This window comes from Taurulus bubalis (genome assembly GCF_910589615.1).
Source record: "Taurulus bubalis genome assembly, chromosome: 9".
Classification (NCBI taxonomy): domain Eukaryota; kingdom Metazoa; phylum Chordata; class Actinopteri; order Perciformes; family Cottidae; genus Taurulus; species Taurulus bubalis.
In genome coordinates, this window is record NC_136597.1 from 28,649,050 (window position 1) to 28,667,783 (window position 18,734).

Genomic DNA, 18,734 nt, shown 5'->3' on the forward strand with positions numbered 1-18,734 from the left:
CTACTGGTTTACTGGTCTACTGGTTTACTGGTTTACTGGTCTACTGCTTTTACTGGTTTAGTGGTTTACTGACCTCGTTCTCTCCTCTGGGAGCACTTCACGCTGGTGAAACATGGCCAGGAGGTCATGTGACCCTACCTGAGTGAAACCAGTATAGCGGTCAGAGGAGCGTCGACCTCGCTCATCAGCAGCAGATTCATAAACATGATGAAACACGACCTGTGTTAAACGAACATGGATCTCATGTCTGAAGCCTCCGGGAGGACAAAGCGCGTCCTGACTCATGAATAAGTGTCCATGCTGTGTAAACATCATTACGCTGCCTTCATACGGGGCCATGGAGTCAACCCCGTCTGGTGGAGTCTGAGGGAAGGGACACACACCGCTGCATTGTGGGTAACGTAGGCGCCAGGTTCTGACAAAGAAGAAGAATGTGTGGAGTTCTGCTGCATCCATTTAGATCCTTTTTTTTAAACTGTCCTTCATGCAAGTCGTGATTATTTGTGTTATGAAACAGTCAGATCACATCAGTGTTGAGAGGAAGCACTGAGACGTTCAGCGGAGATAAAGACGGAACCAGAACATCCTCACATGGAGGCTGATGTTCAGCTCTTATTTTATGATAAAATGAAGTGATTTCTTATTAAAAAAGCGTGCTGCCGAGAGATGAAAAGAAAGGGTGGATTTAAGAAGCGGGACGTTTGCGATGAAAGTGATCATTTCTCATCTCATCACTCACAACACATTCTCTCTAGGAATAAGAATATTTAAAACAGTTCACGGTGAACAAATACATCATTGAAACACCGGAGCGTCTTAAGTAAAGTGACGTGTGGAATAATTACTGCTCTCAACCCACAAACCCAGAGCGCAGTGTGAAAACATGTGAAATGGTTTTGAAGAAACAGAAAAATAGAAAAAGTGTCATATTGATGAAGAAGAAGCTGTCAGGACGTCGGCTTTGAACTTGATCAGAGACATCGTTTACAGAAAGAAAGACAAAGACGCTGTCTGCACCCACCTCCTCCGCCCGGGACACCAGCAGCACCGGCACGCTGCCAGAGGCCTCGTCAGGGGCTGGGGGAAGGGCCTGGTCCCGGTCCTGGGCCTGCTCCTGGTCCGGGTCCCGGTCCGGGTCTGGGTCCTGGTCCCGGTCCTGGTCCCGGTCCGGATCCTGGTCCTGGTCCGGGTCTGGGTCCTGGTCCGGGTCCTGGTCCGGGTGTGGGTCCTGGTCCCGGTCCTTGTGGGCGCCGGAGTTTCCCTGATGCTCGTCTATGTCCATTTCCTGCTTGGTAAAGAAGGAAGAATCATAGTTTACAATAACAACACCAAGGAATACACATGAGTGGTAATAACAGAGTGGTTATAACAGAGTGGTAATAACAGAGTGGTAACCCTTGTGATGTCCTCACTCATCCTGTATAAATCTTGTGTCCTGTGGGTCAAAATGTGTCCTTTTATTTTAAGCCTTCAATGAGTGCACACCCCTTGCAAACGTATCGACCCAGAGGACAACGGCAGAGGGTTGGGGATATACGTCATATGGGAGTTTGGCAATAGGGAAACGTAATGAGAATACATGTAGTGTACTTGTGAAAAACAATTAAATTATAAAACAGCTATAACTTTGTGATTCTGTTTAGGCCAGCAGAGAAAGCTTAGCAGGCCCTGACGGCCATCACTGAGTAACAGAGAGTTAATAACAGGGTGTTAATAACAGGGTGTTAATAACAGAGTTAATAACAGAGTGTTAGTAACAGAGTGTTAGTAACAGAGTGTTAGTAACAGAGTGTTAGTAACAGTGTTAATAACAGATTGGTAATAACAGAGTGTTAACAACAGAGTGTTAATAACAGAGTGGTAATAACAATCCCCATTAGCTAAACACTGTGAAGCACACCCTACTTCATGGACAATCTGACTGGTGCATAAACTACTGAATTAAGACTCTCACCTGGAGGCTCACCTGCAGCAGCAGATCCTGGTCCTCAGAGCCTGGTCCTCAGAGCCTGGTCCTCAGAGCCCAGCTGGTGGTCCAGAAGAGTCGGCCTCACAAAGCAGACGCCGGCTGAAGGCTGAGGAGGCCTTAGTCCTCCTGACTCTAATTATAGCCGCACTAATCAGATTAGGGCGGGGCTTAGTGAACACCTGAGAGGAGCTCACGTTATCCTGCAGCTCAGGAACCATCCAATACTGGATCAATACAGCATCCAATACTGGATCAATACATCATCCAATACTGGATCAATACAGCATCCAATACTGGATCAATACAGCATCCAATACTGGATCAATACAGCGTTATATTAATATAATAAATATAATAATTATAATTATATGGTAATAATAATGTAGTAATAATAACATTATAATATCAGCTTTCGGCCGCTAGTATCTGAGACCTCGTTCTTTGGGTCTTGACTTGAGTTCATGACAGAGTGACCAGAGACCCTCCAGACACACCTTGTTACTGCTGAGAGACCCTCCTGAGACCAGAGACCCTCCTGAGACCCTCCTGAGACCAGAGACCCTGATGAGAGCCTCCTGGGACCCTCCAGAGACCCTCCTGAGACCCTCCTGAGACCAGAGACCCTCCTGAGACCAGAGACCCTGATGAGAGCCTCCTGGGACCCTCCTGGGACCCTCCTGAGACCAGAGACCCTCCTGAGACCCTCCTGAGACCCTCCAGAGACCCTCCTGAGATCCTCCTGAGACCCTCTTGGGACCCTCCTGAGACCAGAGACCCTCCTGAGACCCTCCTGAGACCAGAGACCCTCCTGAGACCCTCCTGAGACCAGAGACCCTCCTGAGACCAGAGACCTTCCCGAGACCCTCCCGAGACCAGAGACCCTCCTGAGACCCTCCTGAGACCAGAGACCCTCCTGGGACCCTCCTGAGACCAGAGACCCTCCCGAGACCCTCCCGAGACCCTCCTGAGATCCTCCTGAGATCCTCCTGAGATCAGAGACCCTCCTGAGACCCTCCTGAGACCAGAGACCCTCCCGAGACCCTCCCGAGACCCTCCTGAGATCCTCCTGAGATCCTCCTGAGACCAGAGACCCTCCCGAGACCCTCCTGAGACCCTCCTGGGACCCTCCTGAGACCAGAGACCCTGATGAGAGCCTCCTGGGACCAGAGACCCTCCTGAGACCAGAGACCCTCCTGAGACCCTCCCGAGACCCTCCTGAGACCAGAGACCCTGATGAGAGCCTCCTGGGACCAGAGACCCTCCTGAGACCAGAGACCCTCCTGAGACCCTCCTGAGACCCTCCAGAGACCCTCCCGAGACCCTCCTGAGACCCTCCTGAGATCCTCCTGAGATCCTCCTGAGACCCTCTTGGGACCCTCCTGAGACCAGAGACCCTCCTGAGACCCTCCTGAGACCCTCCTGAGACCAGAGACCCTCCTGAGACCCTCCTGAGACCAGAGACCCTCCCGAGACCAGAGACCCTCCTGAGACCCTCCTGAGACCAGAGACCCTCCTGGGACCCTCTTGAGACCAGAGACCCTCCCGAGACCCTCCCGAGACCCTCCTGAGATCCTCCTGAGATCCTCCTGAGACCAGAGACCCTCCTGAGACCCTCCTGAGACCAGAGACCCTCCCGAGACCCTCCCGAGACCCTCCTGAGATCCTCCTGAGATCCTCCTGAGACCAGAGACCCTCCTGAGACCCTCCTGAGACCAGAGACCCTCCCGAGACCCTCCCGAGACCCTCCTGAGATCCTCCTGAGATCCTCCTGAGATCAGAGACCCTCCTGAGACCCTCCTGAGACCAGAGACCCTCCCGAGACCCTCCCGAGACCCTCCTGAGATCCTCCTGAGATCCTCCTGAGACCAGAGACCCTCCCGAGACCCTCCTGAGACCCTCCTGGGACCCTCCTGAGACCAGAGACCCTGATGAGAGCCTCCTGGGACCAGAGACCCTCCTGAGACCAGAGACCCTCCTGAGACCCTCCCGAGACCCTCCTGAGACCAGAGACCCTGATGAGAGCCTCCTGGGACCAGAGACCCTCCTGAGACCAGAGACCCTCCTGAGACCCTCCTGAGACCCTCCAGAGACCCTCCCGAGACCCTCCTGAGACCCTCCTGAGATCCTCCTGAGATCCTCCTGAGACCCTCTTGGGACCCTCCTGAGACCAGAGACCCTCCTGAGACCCTCCTGAGACCCTCCTGAGACCAGAGACCCTCCTGAGACCCTCCTGAGACCAGAGACCCTCCCGAGACCCTCCCGAGACCAGAGACCCTCCTGAGACCCTCCTGAGACCAGAGACCCTCCTGGGACCCTCTTGAGACCAGAGACCCTCCCGAGACCCTCCCGAGACCCTCCTGAGATCCTCCTGAGATCCTCCTGAGACCAGAGACCCTCCTGAGACCCTCCTGAGACCAGAGACCCTCCCGAGACCCTCCCGAGACCCTCCTGAGATCCTCCTGAGATCCTCCTGAGACCAGAGACCCTCCTGAGACCCTCCTGAGACCAGAGACCCTCCCGAGACCCTCCCGAGACCCTCCTGAGATCCTCCTGAGATCCTCCTGAGACCAGAGACCCTCCCGAGACCCTCCTGAGACCCTCCTGGGACCCTCCTGGGACCCTCCTGCTGAAGCTGAAGTTCCAGGATGTGTATACCGTGTTTCTGGATGTTTATGCTCCGGTTTCAGGACCTGAGTAGTTTTTAAGGGTTTTAAGTGAATGTGGAGGACTTTTTATTTTTAGGAGGAGATTTAACTGCACAGATAATGATCTGCTAGACAGGAACCACCTGGTCCATCCCAGCATGCACTGGGGCAGCTGGTGGAGCAACAGGAGCTCGCCGACGTGTGGAGGAGACAGTATCTCTAGGGAATGTAAAGACCCTGGTTGTGTTGTTGTTAACATGTTGCCAACAACACAACCTCCTCACTGTGTTAACAACAACACAACCTCCTCACATGATAACATGTTAACACAGTGAGGAGGTTGTGTTGTTGTTAACACAGTGAGGAGGTTGTGTTGTTGTTAACACAGTGAGGAGGTTGTGTTGTTGTTAACATGTGCAGCATGGAGCCCGGTGGGTGTACTGACCACGCTCTGGTTATGTGCCATGTTTGTATCAAACAAAACCTTTCCAGTGGTGGAAAGGTGGAGATAAAGCAGCTCTGTCAGCAGTACACTCTCAATGTCACACAGATCTATGGGGATGTGGAGACGGACATGGTGGAGCTGCAGAGCTCAGCAGAGTCCAGGTCTACAAAGTCTGCTCTGACAGACCTGCTGGGCATCCAAGCTCTGGCTCGGCTACAGGGACAGAGCTCAGGGACAGAGGAGATCCGGAGGAGATCCGGAGGAGATCCGGAGGAGAGCAGTGAGCTTCTACTCTCAGCTCTACTGCAGAGTACACTGAGAACATCGACATGTTGGAGTCCTTTGTGGAGAAATGCCGGGTCCCAGAGGACGGGGACGCCGGGTTGGAGATACAGGAGCTGCACACGGCCCTGCAGAGCCTGGAGGCATCGGGGGCTTCAGGGGCTTCAGGGGCTTCAGGGGCTTCAGGGGCTTCAGGGACTTCAGGGGCTTCAGGGGCTTCAGGGGCTTCAAGGGCTTCAGGGGCTTCAGGGGCTTCAGGGGCTTCAGGGGCTTCAAGGGCTTCAGGGGCTTCAGGGGCTTCAGGGGCTTCAGGGGCTTCAAGGGCTTCAGGGGCTTCAGGGGCTTCAGGGGCTTCAGGGGCTTCAGGGGCTTCAAGGGCTTCAGGGGCTTCAGGGGCTTCAGGGGCTTCAGGGGCTTCAAGGGCTTCAGGGGCTTCAGGGGCTTCAGGGGCTTCAGGGGCTTCAGGGGCTTCAGGGGCTTCAGGGGCTTCAAGGGCTTCAGGGGCTTCAGGGGCTTCAGGGGCTTCAGGGCCTTCAGGGGCTTCAGGGGCCTTCAGGGGCTTCAGGGGCTTCAGGGGCCTTCAGGGCCTTCAAGGGCTTCAGGGGCTTCAGGGGCTTCAGGGCCTTCATGTACACCTCCATCAGAAAGAGGACTGGGTCTTATGTGTGTTATATGTGTTGTATGTTGTGTGTTGTGTGTTGTGTGTTGTGTGTTGCATGTTGTGTGTTGCATGTTATGTGTGTTGTATGTTGTGCGTTGTGTGTTGTGTGTTGTGTTGTATGTTGTGTGTTGCATGTCGTGTGTCGTGTGTTGTGTGTTGTGTGTTGTGTGTTGTATGTTGTGTGTTGTGTGTTGTGTTGTATGTTGTGTGTTGCATGCCGTGTGTTGCATGTCGTGTGTCGTGTGTTGTGTGTTGTGTGTTGTGTGTTGTATGTTGTGTGTCGTGTGTTGTGTGTTGTGTGTTGTATGTTGTGTGTCGTGTGTTGTGTGTTGTGTGTTGTGTGGTGTGTGTCGTGTGTCGTGTGTTGTGTGTTGTGTGTTGTGTGTTGTGTTGTATGTTGTGTGTCGTGTGTTGTGTGTTGTGTGGTGTGTGTTGTGTGTTGTGTGTTGTATGTTGTGTGTCGTGTGTTGTGTGTTGTGTGTTGTGTGTTGTGTGTTGTGTTGTATGTTGTGTGTCGTGTGTTGTGTGTTGTGTGGTGTGTGTTGTGTGTTGTGTGTTGTATGTTGTGTGTCGTGTGTTGTGTGTTGTGTGGTGTGTGTTGTGTGTTGTGTGTTGTATGTTGTGTGTCGTGTGTTGTGTGTTGTGTGTTGTGTGGTGTGTGTCGTGTGTTGTGTGTTGTGTGTTGTGTGTTGTGTTGTATGTTGTGTGTTGCATGTCGTGTGTCGTGTGTTGTGTGTTGTGTGGTGTGTGTTGTGTGTTGTGTGTTGCATGTTGTGTGTTGTATGTTGTGTGTTGTGTGTTGTATGTTGTATGTTGTGTGTTGCATGTCGTGTGTCGTGTGTTGTGTGTTGTGTGGTGTGTGTTGTGTGTTGTGTGTTGCATGTTGTGTGTTGTGTGTTGTGTGTTGTGTGTTGTATGTTGTATGTTGTGTGTTGTGTGTCGTGTGTCGTGTGTTGTGTGTTGTGTGTTGTGTGGTGTGTGTCGTGTGTTGTGTGTTGTGTGTTGTGTGTTGTGTTGTATGTTGTGTGTTGCATGTCGTGTGTCGTGTGTTGTGTGTTGTGTGTTGTGTGTTGTGTGTTGTGTGTTGCATGTTGTGTGTTGTATGTTGTGTGTTGTATGTTGTATGTTGTATGTTGTGTGTTGCATGTCGTGTGTCGTGTGTTGTGTGTTGTGTGGTGTGTGTTGCATGTTGTGTGTTGCATGTTGTATGTTGTGTGTTGTGTGTTGTGTGTCGTGAAGTGACTGAGTTTAGTTGTTATTGTTGTAAGAACAGAGCTTTGTCCTGATATGCTGGTTGTTAAATACAGCTTTTTAAAAATAACATAAAAATGTCTCTCTCTCTCTCTCTCTCTCTCTCTGTCTCTCTCTCTCTCTCTCTGTCTCTCTCTCTCTCTCTCTGTCTCTCTCTCTCTCTCTCTCTCTCTCTCTCTCTCTCTCTCTCTGTCTCTCTCTCTCTCTGTCTCTCTCTCTCTCTGTGTCTCTCTGTCTCTCTGTCTCTCTCTCTCTCTCTCTCTCTCTCTCTCTCTCTCTCTCTCTCTCTGTGTGTCTCTCTCTCTCTCTCTCTCTCTCTCTCTCTCGCTCTCTCTCTCTCTCTCTCTCTCTGTGTCTCTCTCTCTCTCTCTGTCTCTCTCTCTCTCTCTCTCTCTCTCTCTGTCTCTCTCTCTCTCTCTCTCTGTGTGTCTCTCTCTCTCTCTCTCTCTCTCTCTCTCTCTCTCTCTCTCTCTCTCTCTCTCTCTGTGTCTCTCTCTCTCTCTCTCTCTGTCTCTCTCTCTCTCTCTCTCTCTCAGTAAACTTGCAGTAGAACACAAAGTGAACTCCTGGATGTTGATCTGTTTTCAAACCTCCTCCTCTTCCCTCCTTTTCTCCTCTTCCTCCTCTTCCTCTTCAAACCCCTCTTCTTCTTATTCCTCTTCTTCTAATTCCTCTTCTTCTCATTCCTCTTCTTCTAATTCCTCTTCTTCTTATTTCTCTTATTCTTCCTCCTCATCCTTCTCCTCCTCTTCCTCTCTCATCCCTCTCTCCTCTCCTCTTCCTCTCCTCAACTCTCTCCTCTTCCTCTTCCTCACCTCTCTCTCCTCTTCCTCTCCTCACCTCTCTCTCCTCTTCCTCTCCTCCCCTCCTCTTCCTCTCCTCTTCTTCTTCCTCTCCTCTTCCTCTTCCTCACCTCTCTCTCCTCTTCCTCTCCTCACCTCTCTCTCCTCTTCCTCTCCTCCCCTCCTCTTCCTCTCCTCTTCTTCTTCCTCTCCTCTTCCTCTTCCTCTCCTCTCTTCCTCTCCTCTCCTCTCCTCTCTTCCTCTCCTTTCCTCTCTTCCTCTCCTCTTCCTCTGTCGGGTGTGAGTTGTCTGCGCGTCCTCGTCATGTCGGTTCCTCCGGGTTTCCTGTTCCAGTCTTCTGGGTCTCTGTCTCTGAGCTCGTGCCCGTCCTTCCGGTCCGGGTTCCTGTCCGGACCGAGACCGGAGGATCTGGGTCGGTCCTCTTCGGGGTCCGCCTTCGCTCCGTACCCGGGACCGGGGACCTCTCCGGGCTTCAGCGCGCAGCTCCCGTGCGGGGCCGCGCCGCGCGCCGCCGCGAGCCTGCGCTGCTTTGTGGTGAGTGGAAGGACCGGACCGGGTCGGGTCGGACCAGACCGGACCGGGAGCTTCACTTTGCAAACCATCACAAGGACCCAGTCCAACCACCAGGACCCTTTTACGGACCCGGTCTTTGTGGTGGGACCGGGTCCGTTAAGGGACCGGGTCCGTTAAGGGACCGGGTCCTGAGGTTTGTGAGTGAGCTCCGGGTCCGGGTCCTCAGAGTCCGTCCGGATCCTATGAACTGAAACTAAAGTCTTTATGAAGTTTATGTTTGTGGTGAAAATATTAAAATCAGGAATAATTTTAGTTTAGAGCTTTTTGTTTTGTAATTTTACACATTTATAAATTAAAATAATTGTTTTAATAATAAATGTAATTGTAATTATTTTATATCATTAAACATTTTAATCCGGTTGGTTTTTGTTGCTGGAATAAAATTATTGTGTTGAATTTCATCATTTGAAATTAAAGCTGCAAATGTTTTGATTATGTTATAATAATGATTTAATAATGTTTTAATAATGATTCAATAATGTCATAATAATGTTTTCATAATGATTTAAATAAAACAAGAAATGTTTAATAATATAAATTAAAGAAAGACAGAAAACATATTGTAATGATTTAATAATGTTTTAATAATGATACAATTATGTCATAATAATGTTATAATAATGTTTTAATAATGATTTAAATAAATAATTATAATATAAGTTAAAGAAAGACAGAAAACATATTGTAATGATTTAAAGAAGAAAAGTAATAATAAAATCACAATAATAGTGATAATATAATGATAATAATAATATAATGATAAAATATAATGATAGTAATAATAGAATGATAATATATAATAATACTATAATTAATGATACTAATATATCATAACAATATAATGATATTAATAATATATATTAATAATATATAATGATCATATAATAAATATGATATTCATGTATTTCTCAGACTCCGCTGCCTTTAGTTAACCCTTTGGGGTCTGAGGTCATTTTCTACATTTTACATCATTTTTAATTTCCCTTTTTAAAGTCACTAGCTTATGAAACATACTCATGCTATATAGAGTAGAACAATATAAGCTCTCTATATAATGAGGCACCATTGTCCCAAGGCACAAGTGTAAAGAGAAAATATGACTCCAAAGCTAAAAATGTAATCTAGATTTTGGAAATTCTTCATATCTCTTGTGAAAACATAACTTTACTCAGGTGGTTGATCGGTGATGGAAAATGTTTTACCAAAGGTCTCAGGTCCACAAAAGCAGTGAAATATATGAATACAATGGAGGAAGCATGTAAATAAATGTCTAAAACCAAATGTATTATCATATGGTGAGTGGTCTGTGGTGGAGAGGCTGCATGTGAGCTGTGACTCCTCTAGAATACATCACTAGTCAGTATACAGAGACAGTTGATCATGCAGCGTTCAGTCTAGACACGGAAGAGGACATCCAACACTGCAGCAGCTAGCTGCGTGCTAACGCTGCTAAGCTATCGTCAACAAACTAACGCTAGCTACGGTCTTACAAACTCAAAATGAGGTCCAACACTAGTGGCAGTACGTTCATTGGGAGGGTCACCGGGATGGAGGCACTACGCAGCGCTCAGCCTCACAGAGACAGCAGCTGTAGAAGTGGAACCAGATCTCTGTGACGAGTTATAAAACATCTGCCTCCGCTTTGAAGCGGGGGCCCGCCCCCAAAGGGTTACACCTTCAGTTAGTCTCGTTAGGACGAGGATGAGGATGAGGATCAGGATGAGGATGAGGATCAGGATGAGGATGAGGATCAGGATGAGGATGAGGATCAGGATCAGGATGAGGATGAGAATGAGGATCAGGATCAGGATGGGGATCAGGATGAGGATCAGGACCAGGATGAGGATGAGGATCAGGATCAGGATGAGGATGAGAACGAGGATCAGGATCAGGATGGGGATCAGGATGAGGATCAGGACCAGGATGAGGATGAGGATGAGGATGAGGATGAGGATGAGAATGAGGATGAGGATCAGGATGGGGATCAGGATGAGGATGAGAATGAGGATCAGGATCAGGATGGGGATCAGGATCAGGATGAGGATCAGGGTGAGGACGAGGATCAGGATGAGGATCAGGATGAGGATCAGGACCAGGATCAGGATCAGGATCAGGATGAAGATCAAGATGAGGATGAGGACCAGTATCAGGACCAGGACCAGGACCAGGACCTCTCTCCAGACGCCTCACCAGCCTCTCTGTTTGCAGGGTCCGGGCTATGATGCGTCCTCGGGGCTCCCCGGCTCCTTGGACCAGCACCCGTTCGGGGCCCTGGGGCCCTACGCCTACGGGGACCCGGGTTCCTACGCCTACGGGGACCCGGGTTCCTACAGGAAGAACGCCACGCGGGACGCCACGACCACGCTGAAGGCCTGGCTCCTCGAGCACCGCAAGAACCCCTACCCCACCAAGGGGGAGAAGATCATGCTGGCCATCGTGACCCGCATGACCCTGACCCAGGTCTCCACCTGGTTCGCCAACGCACGCCGCCGGCTGAAGAAGGACCACAAGATGACCTGGACCCCCAGGACCCGGAGCGAGGACGAGGAGGACGAGGACAAGACCACCTGGACCCCCAGGACCCGGAGCGAGGACGAGGAGGACGAGGACGCCATCGACCTGGAGAGACACGACGAAGACGACGAGACCCTCAAGAGCACCGGGGAGCCCGAGAACCGGAGCCAAGCCGGTGAGGCTACAGTGCATTATATACATATTACATCAAATATTATATATAACAAACCAATTAGTAAGGACTTATAGATGACGCACTGATGGTTAACATGTGCTTTATAAACGTGTTGATATGTGAAAAACGTTGTCGTTGTTTTAAAATCAAAATCCACCAACTATTGATGAATCAAGACAATAATCATCAGTAGTGCAGGAGCCCGTTTATCTGCCGATGTGGGGACCTCCTGTTTTCTGCTGCTGACCTGTGTGTGTGTGTGTGTGTGTGTGTGTGTGTGTGTGTGTGTGTGTGTGTGTGTGTGTGTGTGTGTGTGTGTGTGTGTGTGTGTAGCCCGTCTAGCAGCCTCTGTGGGGACCCCCTGCGTGCTGCTGCATAGAGAGGACAGCGGCAGCGATACGGACTTTAAGGACTCGGTGCACTGGAGGCTGGCCCCGGTCCCAGGCCCCCCTCCCACAGGGACCCCCACAGGGACCCCCACAGGGACCCCCCCCGGGGACGGGCAGAGTGTCGAGTCCGCCGTCAAAAGACCACGTGGACTCCTGCGACGCAACTCAGGGGCCGAACCTGAACCCGAACCCGAAACCCAAACTGTGGTCGCTGGCTGAGATCGCCACCTCTTCAGATGCGAGTAGAGGCTGTAGGGACTCGACCCGGACCCCGGTCCCACACGGCCCCGTCCTGCCCGGGCACCTCTACTACACCTGCCCCTTCCTCCCCGGGTTCTCCGGCTTCGGGCCCCCGAGGCCCCTGCACGCCGGCCCCGGCTCGCCCCTAAACGGATTACACCAGACGATGCTGCAGAGAGCCGAGGCCGCGGCCAGAGACTGCAAAGCACGCAACCAGAACCAGCTGGACCTGTAGGAACTGAGCACTGGTGCTGCTGGGATCCTCCTCTGAAACTCCTGGATATCAAACACACTTTCACTGACAGACACCAGTATATTCATTTTCCAGGCTTTTCTATGTCATCTTTGTACACATGAAGTCTCATTAAGGTTTCATGGAGACAAACCTGGAAATGAAGCTCTCATTCAGCTCAATGCTCAGGGAACCAGGAGGCGGAGCTCCTCTTCCTCTTCATCCCGACATGCTGCAGCTACAGCGCTATCTGCAGCTACAGCGGCTAGCTGCAGCTACAGCAGGCTAGCTGCAGCTACAGCAGGCTAGCTTCAGCTATAGCGGCTAGCTGCAGCTACAGCAGGCTAGCTTCAGCTATAGCGGCTAGCTGCAGCTACAGTGGCTAGCTGCAGCTACAGCAGGCTAGCTTCAGCTATAGTGGCTAGCTTCAGCTACAGCAGGCTAGCTTCAGCGGCTAGCTTCAGCTATAGTGGCTAGCTGCAGCTACAGTGGCTAGCTTCAGCTACAGCGGCTAGCTTCAGCTACAGCAGGCTAGCTTCAGCTATGTATAAAAAGAGCAGAGTGTGAATGCATTAAAAGGCTCCTGCACAACAATTATGAATATATACTGATACTACAATCAATAATGTGAATTTAGAGTGTTTTATTAAATAAGCTTGAGTATTTAAATGAATGGTTTTTAATTGTTTTTAAATGTTTTTAAATAAGTATGTCATTTGGAATTATTGTTATTTCAGATTCAGATGCCATTTGCACAAGTACAGGTACAATAATCTCAAATCTGTTGCTGACAAACATTCATTCTTCCTAACAAGAATGTTCTTCTTTTCTCATTTGTTTCTCATTATGAATTAAAAAAATATGATTTATATTAAATGAATGGAGCAGCTTTCTGTATCAGATAAGAGAAAGTATCAATAAAAGACAATATGAGAGCAGTGTTAATACACATGTTAATAAGATGAGAAGGTTTCCTCTATAACGCCGTCTGACCTCTTTCTGGATCAGCTGTTCTCAAAAGTCTTGCATTTAAAGTTGTTCTGCAGTAAAAGTACACGAGAGTACAACAAGTAAATTATTGTACAGATTGAATGTCAAATGTTGTCTGTTTATAAATGACGTTAGTCAGCTTTGTGTTGTGATCAGGTGGATTATTGTATGTGATGATCAAAGTGTTTAAAGGGTTCATGAAGTGAAAACATCTGATATTCTAGTGTCATCACTTCAACAGAACTAAACTTGTTTCATAAATGTTTGAAAAAAGACAGAATTCTGAACGTCAGCTTCTCGTAAAAGACTCGTGAGTATCAAAACTTCTTCATTATGTTTAAATAAAACATATTACGGTTCCTTTGAAAAGGTTCCCCATCACTCCTTTACCTCTCTGGGTTGATGGGGCAGAAGTCTGTGAAGCCTGGAGAACCAGCGTGTTCTGGTTCCACTCCTCAACTTCCAGCTGAGATCTCTCTTCAAAACAAGGTCTTCATCACTGCTGAGCCTCCATCTCACGCTCCGTTTGACTCTCACTGGTGGACAAGACCCGGAGATACTTGGTGACTCGCTCCAAACCTATAGGCATCAGTCCACCGCTTTCCAGGAGAGAACCATGACCTCAGACTCCCAACCGCCCTGGTGCTGCTGAAGGTCACGTTCTGAAGGTCACGTTCTGAAGGTCACGTTGTGAAGGTCATGTTCTGAAGGTCACGTTGTGAATGTCATGTTCTGAAGGCCACGTTCTGAAGGTCACGTTCTGAAAGAAATAACAGAACCACATCATCTGCAAAGAAACGACACGCAATTGTGAGGCCCCCAAACCGGAGCCTCTCCTCCATCGGCTGCGCCTCGAGCTCCTGTTAAGAAAAGGTGACATACCTGGCGGAGGCCAACCACCACAAGGACCGGATGTATTGTAGCAACAACCCGGTTTCCCCGTATTTCCCCGTATTCAGTACCACTACAGGACTCCCACAGGGATACGTCGGAGGCCTTCTTCAAGTCCATAAAACACATGTAGACTGGATGGGCAAACTCCCAAGACCCCTCCACCAGACCTGCAAGAGTAAAGAGCTGGTCCACTGGTCCACTGGTCCTAGGCCAGGACGGAATCCACACTGCTCCTTTTGAATCCAAGGTATAGACCGAGGTGGATAAGCAGTCTGATACCCCGATAAAGGGAGCACAGCTTCAGGCCACCACCGCTGTGGAGCTTTTTGAATACCACAGCACCATCTGCCAGGCCTGAGGAAGGGTCTTCCCCCGAGTCTTCAAACTCTGTCTCCTCCACAGAGGACGTATTGGACTCAGGAGTTGCTCAATGTGCTTTTTCCACTGCTCTACAATATCCAATGATACCCAAATCTAACTCCTCTTCACCCAAATGTCCAAGACATACGGCCGCAGATCTGATGGTACGACCACAAGGCCGCTCACAGACCTTTGGCCTGAGGTGTTTTGGTCCAGATGCACTGAAGACATCATGGTGTTTGTTTTGGTCAATCCATGACATGCACAGACCTCCACCAACAAAGAAGCCATTGAGTTTTAGATCAGGTGGTCTGCCCCTCCCAATCGCCCCCTTCAGGTTTCTCCATCGTACCAAACATGAGCGTCTCCAGTCGGAACCCTTTCCGGGACGCCCTCCGGGGACTTCAGGAAGACATTTACTCTGAGATGCAGCAGGTCTTCGTAGCTCCAGCTCGCCTCCTCTATGGGAGACGAGCTGGAGCTACACAGACCTGCTGATCACTCGTGAGTGTTGGTCTGAACATTGAGCTCCAACAGCTGCTCGAGAAACAGAAGCCAGAAGCCGTCTGGCAGCTAAGAGGCTGATGGTTCTCACTTCTCTGTTCTTGGGGTATCTTTGAAGGAATTCATTGTGTACATTTCAGATTTGATCCTGATCCTGCAGCAACAAACAGAGAATGTGTTGAGCTTCAGCATGCAGACAGAGTTCAGTCTACTGAGAGGTCCTTGTTTCAGGGCAGAGAGTCTTGTTTTATTCATGTTCCTCCGCTGGCTGCAAACATACTCCAGTAGAGTCCTCAAGTACACAGTGAGAGTCCTCAAGTACACAGTTAAGGTACTCAGGTACACAGTGAGAGTACTCAAGTACACAGTTAAGGTATTGAGGTACACAGTGAGAGACATTTCATCCCCGAATACAACATGTAAGGCATTTCAGCCCCCCCCCCTACTTCCTGCACCCCCCAGCATGTGATAACACCCAGAAAAACGCTGTGGGCAGTCCAGCAGGCAATATGTTTTCATGTTTTAATTTGTTTATTAAAATATAAAGAAAAACATTAAATATAAATAAATATGAAATCGACACCTTAAAGGTTTTAGAACCAGAAGGGTCAGTTTACTTTGCAGGCAGCACCCTCTAGTGTGTGTGTGTGTGTGTGTGTGTGTGTGTGTGTGTGTGTGTGTGGAGCCCCCCCCCCGTGACAGATGGTGCCATGGTGCCATTTAATTGCAGTCATTCCTCCAGTGACCCTGACTGGTGAATATCACCCAGCAGGAAACGTCTAGACAACCACACACACACACACACACACACACACACACACACACACACACACACACACACATGGATGTCCACAGGCCACCTGAACATTAACCCTGACAATGAGGAAGAGGCTCTCCCACGACCTCGCAATGACCTCACTATGACCTCTCTATGACCTTCAACAACTCACTGTTGGCCCCGACTGAAAGAAACCTTGTGTGACACTCAACAGTCAACTCTCCCTGACTGCCAACATCACTGCAACAACCTGTAGGTCCATGCTACACAACATCCTGTAGGTCCATGCTACTCAACATCCTGTAGGTCCATGCAACACAACATCCTGTAGGTCCATGCTACACAACATCCTGTAGGTCCATGCTACTCAACATCCTGTAGGTCCATGCTTCACAACATCCTGTAGGTCCATGCTACTCAACATCCTGTAGGTCCATGCTACTCAACATCCTGTAGGTCCATGCTACACAACATCCTGTAGGTCCATGCTACACAACATCCTGTACATGCTACTCAACATTATGTACATGCTACTCAACATTATGTACATGCTACTCAACATCCTGTAGGTCCATGCTACACAACATCCTGTAGGTCCATGCTACACAACATCCTGTAGGTCCATGTTACACAACATCGTGTACATGCTACACAACATCCTGTAGGTCCGTGCTACACAACATCCTATAGGTCCATGCTACACAGAATCCTGTACATGCTACACAACATCCTGTAGGTCCATGCTACACAACATCCTGTACATGCTACACAACATCCTGTAGGTCCATGCTGCACAACATCCTGTAGGTCCATGCTACACAACATCCTGTACATGCTGCACAACATCCTGTAGGTCCATGCTACACAATATCCTGTAGGTCCATGCTACACAACATCCTGTACATGCTACACAACATCCTGTAGGTGCATGCTACACAACATCCTGTACATGCTACACAACATCCTGTAGGTCCATGCTGCACAACATCCTGTAGGTCCATGCTACACAACATCCTGTACATGCTGCACAACATCCTGTAGGTCCATGCTACACAATATCCTGTAGGTCCATGCTACACAACATCCTGTACATGCTACACAACATCCTGTAGGTGCATGCTACACAACATCATGTACGTCCATGCTACACAACATCCTATAGGTCCATGCTACACAACATCCTGTACATGCTACACAACATCCTGTAGGTCCATGCTACACAACATCCTGTAGGTCCATGCTGCACAACATCCTGTAGGTCCATGCTACTCAACATCCTGTACATGCTGCACAACATCCTGTAGGTCCATGCTACACAACATCCTGTAGGTCCATGCTACTCAACATCCTGTAGGTCCATGCAACACAACATCCTGTAGGTCCATGCTACACAACATCCTGTAGGTCCATGCAACACAACATCCTGTAGGTCCATGCTACACAACATCCTGTAGGTCCATGCTACTCAACATCCTGTAGGTCCATGCTACACAACATCCTGTAGGTCCATGCTACACAACATCCTGTACATGCTACTCAACATTCTGTACATGCTACTCAACATTCTGTACATGCTACTCAACATCCTGTAGGTCCATGCTACACAACATCCTGTTGGTCCATGCTACACAACATCCTGTAGGTCCATGTTACACAACATCGTGTACATGCTACACAACATCCTGTAGGTCCGTGCTACACAACATCCTATAGGTCCATGCTACACAGAATCCTGTACATGCTACACAACATCCTGTAGGTCCATGCTGCACAACATCCTGTACATGCTACACAACATCCTGTAGGTCCATGCTACACAACATCCTGTAGGTCCATGCTACACAACATCCTGTAGGTCCATGCTGCACAACATCCTGTCCATGCTACACAACATCCTGTAGGTCTATGCTACACAACATCCTGTAGGTCCATGCTACACAACATTCTGTACATGCTACACAACATCCTGCACATGCTACACAACATCCTGTAGGTCCATGCTACACAACATTCTGTACATGCTACACAACATCCTGCACATGCTACATAACATCCTGTAGGTCCATGCTACACAACATCCTGTAGGTCCATGCTACACAACATTCTGTACATGCTACACAACTTCCTGTAGGTCCATGCTACACAACATCCTGTACATGCTACACAACATCCTGTAGGTCCATGCTACACAACATCCTGTAGGTCCATGCTGCACAACATCCTGTACATGCTACACAACATCCTGTAGGTCCATGCTACACAACATCCTGTAGGTCCATGCTACACAACATCCTGTAGGTCCATGCTGCACAACATCCTGTAGGTCCATGCTGCACAACATCCTGTAGGTCCATGCTACACAACATTCTGTACATGCTACACAACATCCTGCACATGCTACACAACATCCTGTAGGTCCATGCTGCACAACATCCTGTAGGTCCATGCTACACAACATCCTGTAGGTCCATGCTGCACAACATCCTGTAGGTCCATGCTACACAACATCCTGTAGGTCCATGCTACACAACATCCTGTACATGCTACACAACATCCTGTAGGTCCATGCTACACAACATCCTGTAGGTCCATGCTACACACCATCCTGTAGGTCCATGCTACACAACATCCTGTAGGTCCATGCTACACAACATTCTGTACATGCTACACAACATCCTGTAGGTCCATGCTACACAACATCCTGTAGGTCCATGCTACACAACATCCTGTAGGTCCATGCTACACAACATCCTGTAGGTCCATGCTACACAACATCCTGTGAAGACCAGTATGAAGACCTGAATGAAGCATTTAGTTTTGTTCCTTTTGTTTTTCTTTAATTATTATTAACAGTGCTCTCAAGTTTTTAATTAATTGTTTGTTGGTTGTAAGTAGCCTGTGTGTGTGTGTGTGTGTGTGTGTGTGTGTGTGTGTGTGTGTGTGTGTGTGTGTGTGTGTGTGTGTGTGTGGTGTTGAGCTGGAGAACATCGCAGTCATTCTTCTTCACTGTTTTTTATTCATGTAGTTTT

General features: G+C 49.0%; 1 protein-coding gene across 1 annotated transcript; it reads left to right on the forward strand.

The window, feature by feature from the left end:
* Nucleotides 1-8,359: 8,359 nt before the first annotated feature.
* On the forward strand, nt 8,360-12,182 carry irx5b (iroquois homeobox 5b; the record flags this gene model as incomplete). Its single annotated transcript, XM_079223459.1, has 3 exons — nt 8,360-8,737; nt 10,838-11,318; nt 11,698-12,182. 3 exons carry the CDS (start codon nt 8,360-8,362, stop codon nt 12,180-12,182), a joined length of 1,344 nt encoding a protein of 447 aa, XP_079079585.1.
* Between the last annotated feature and the right edge of the window lie 6,552 nt (nt 12,183-18,734).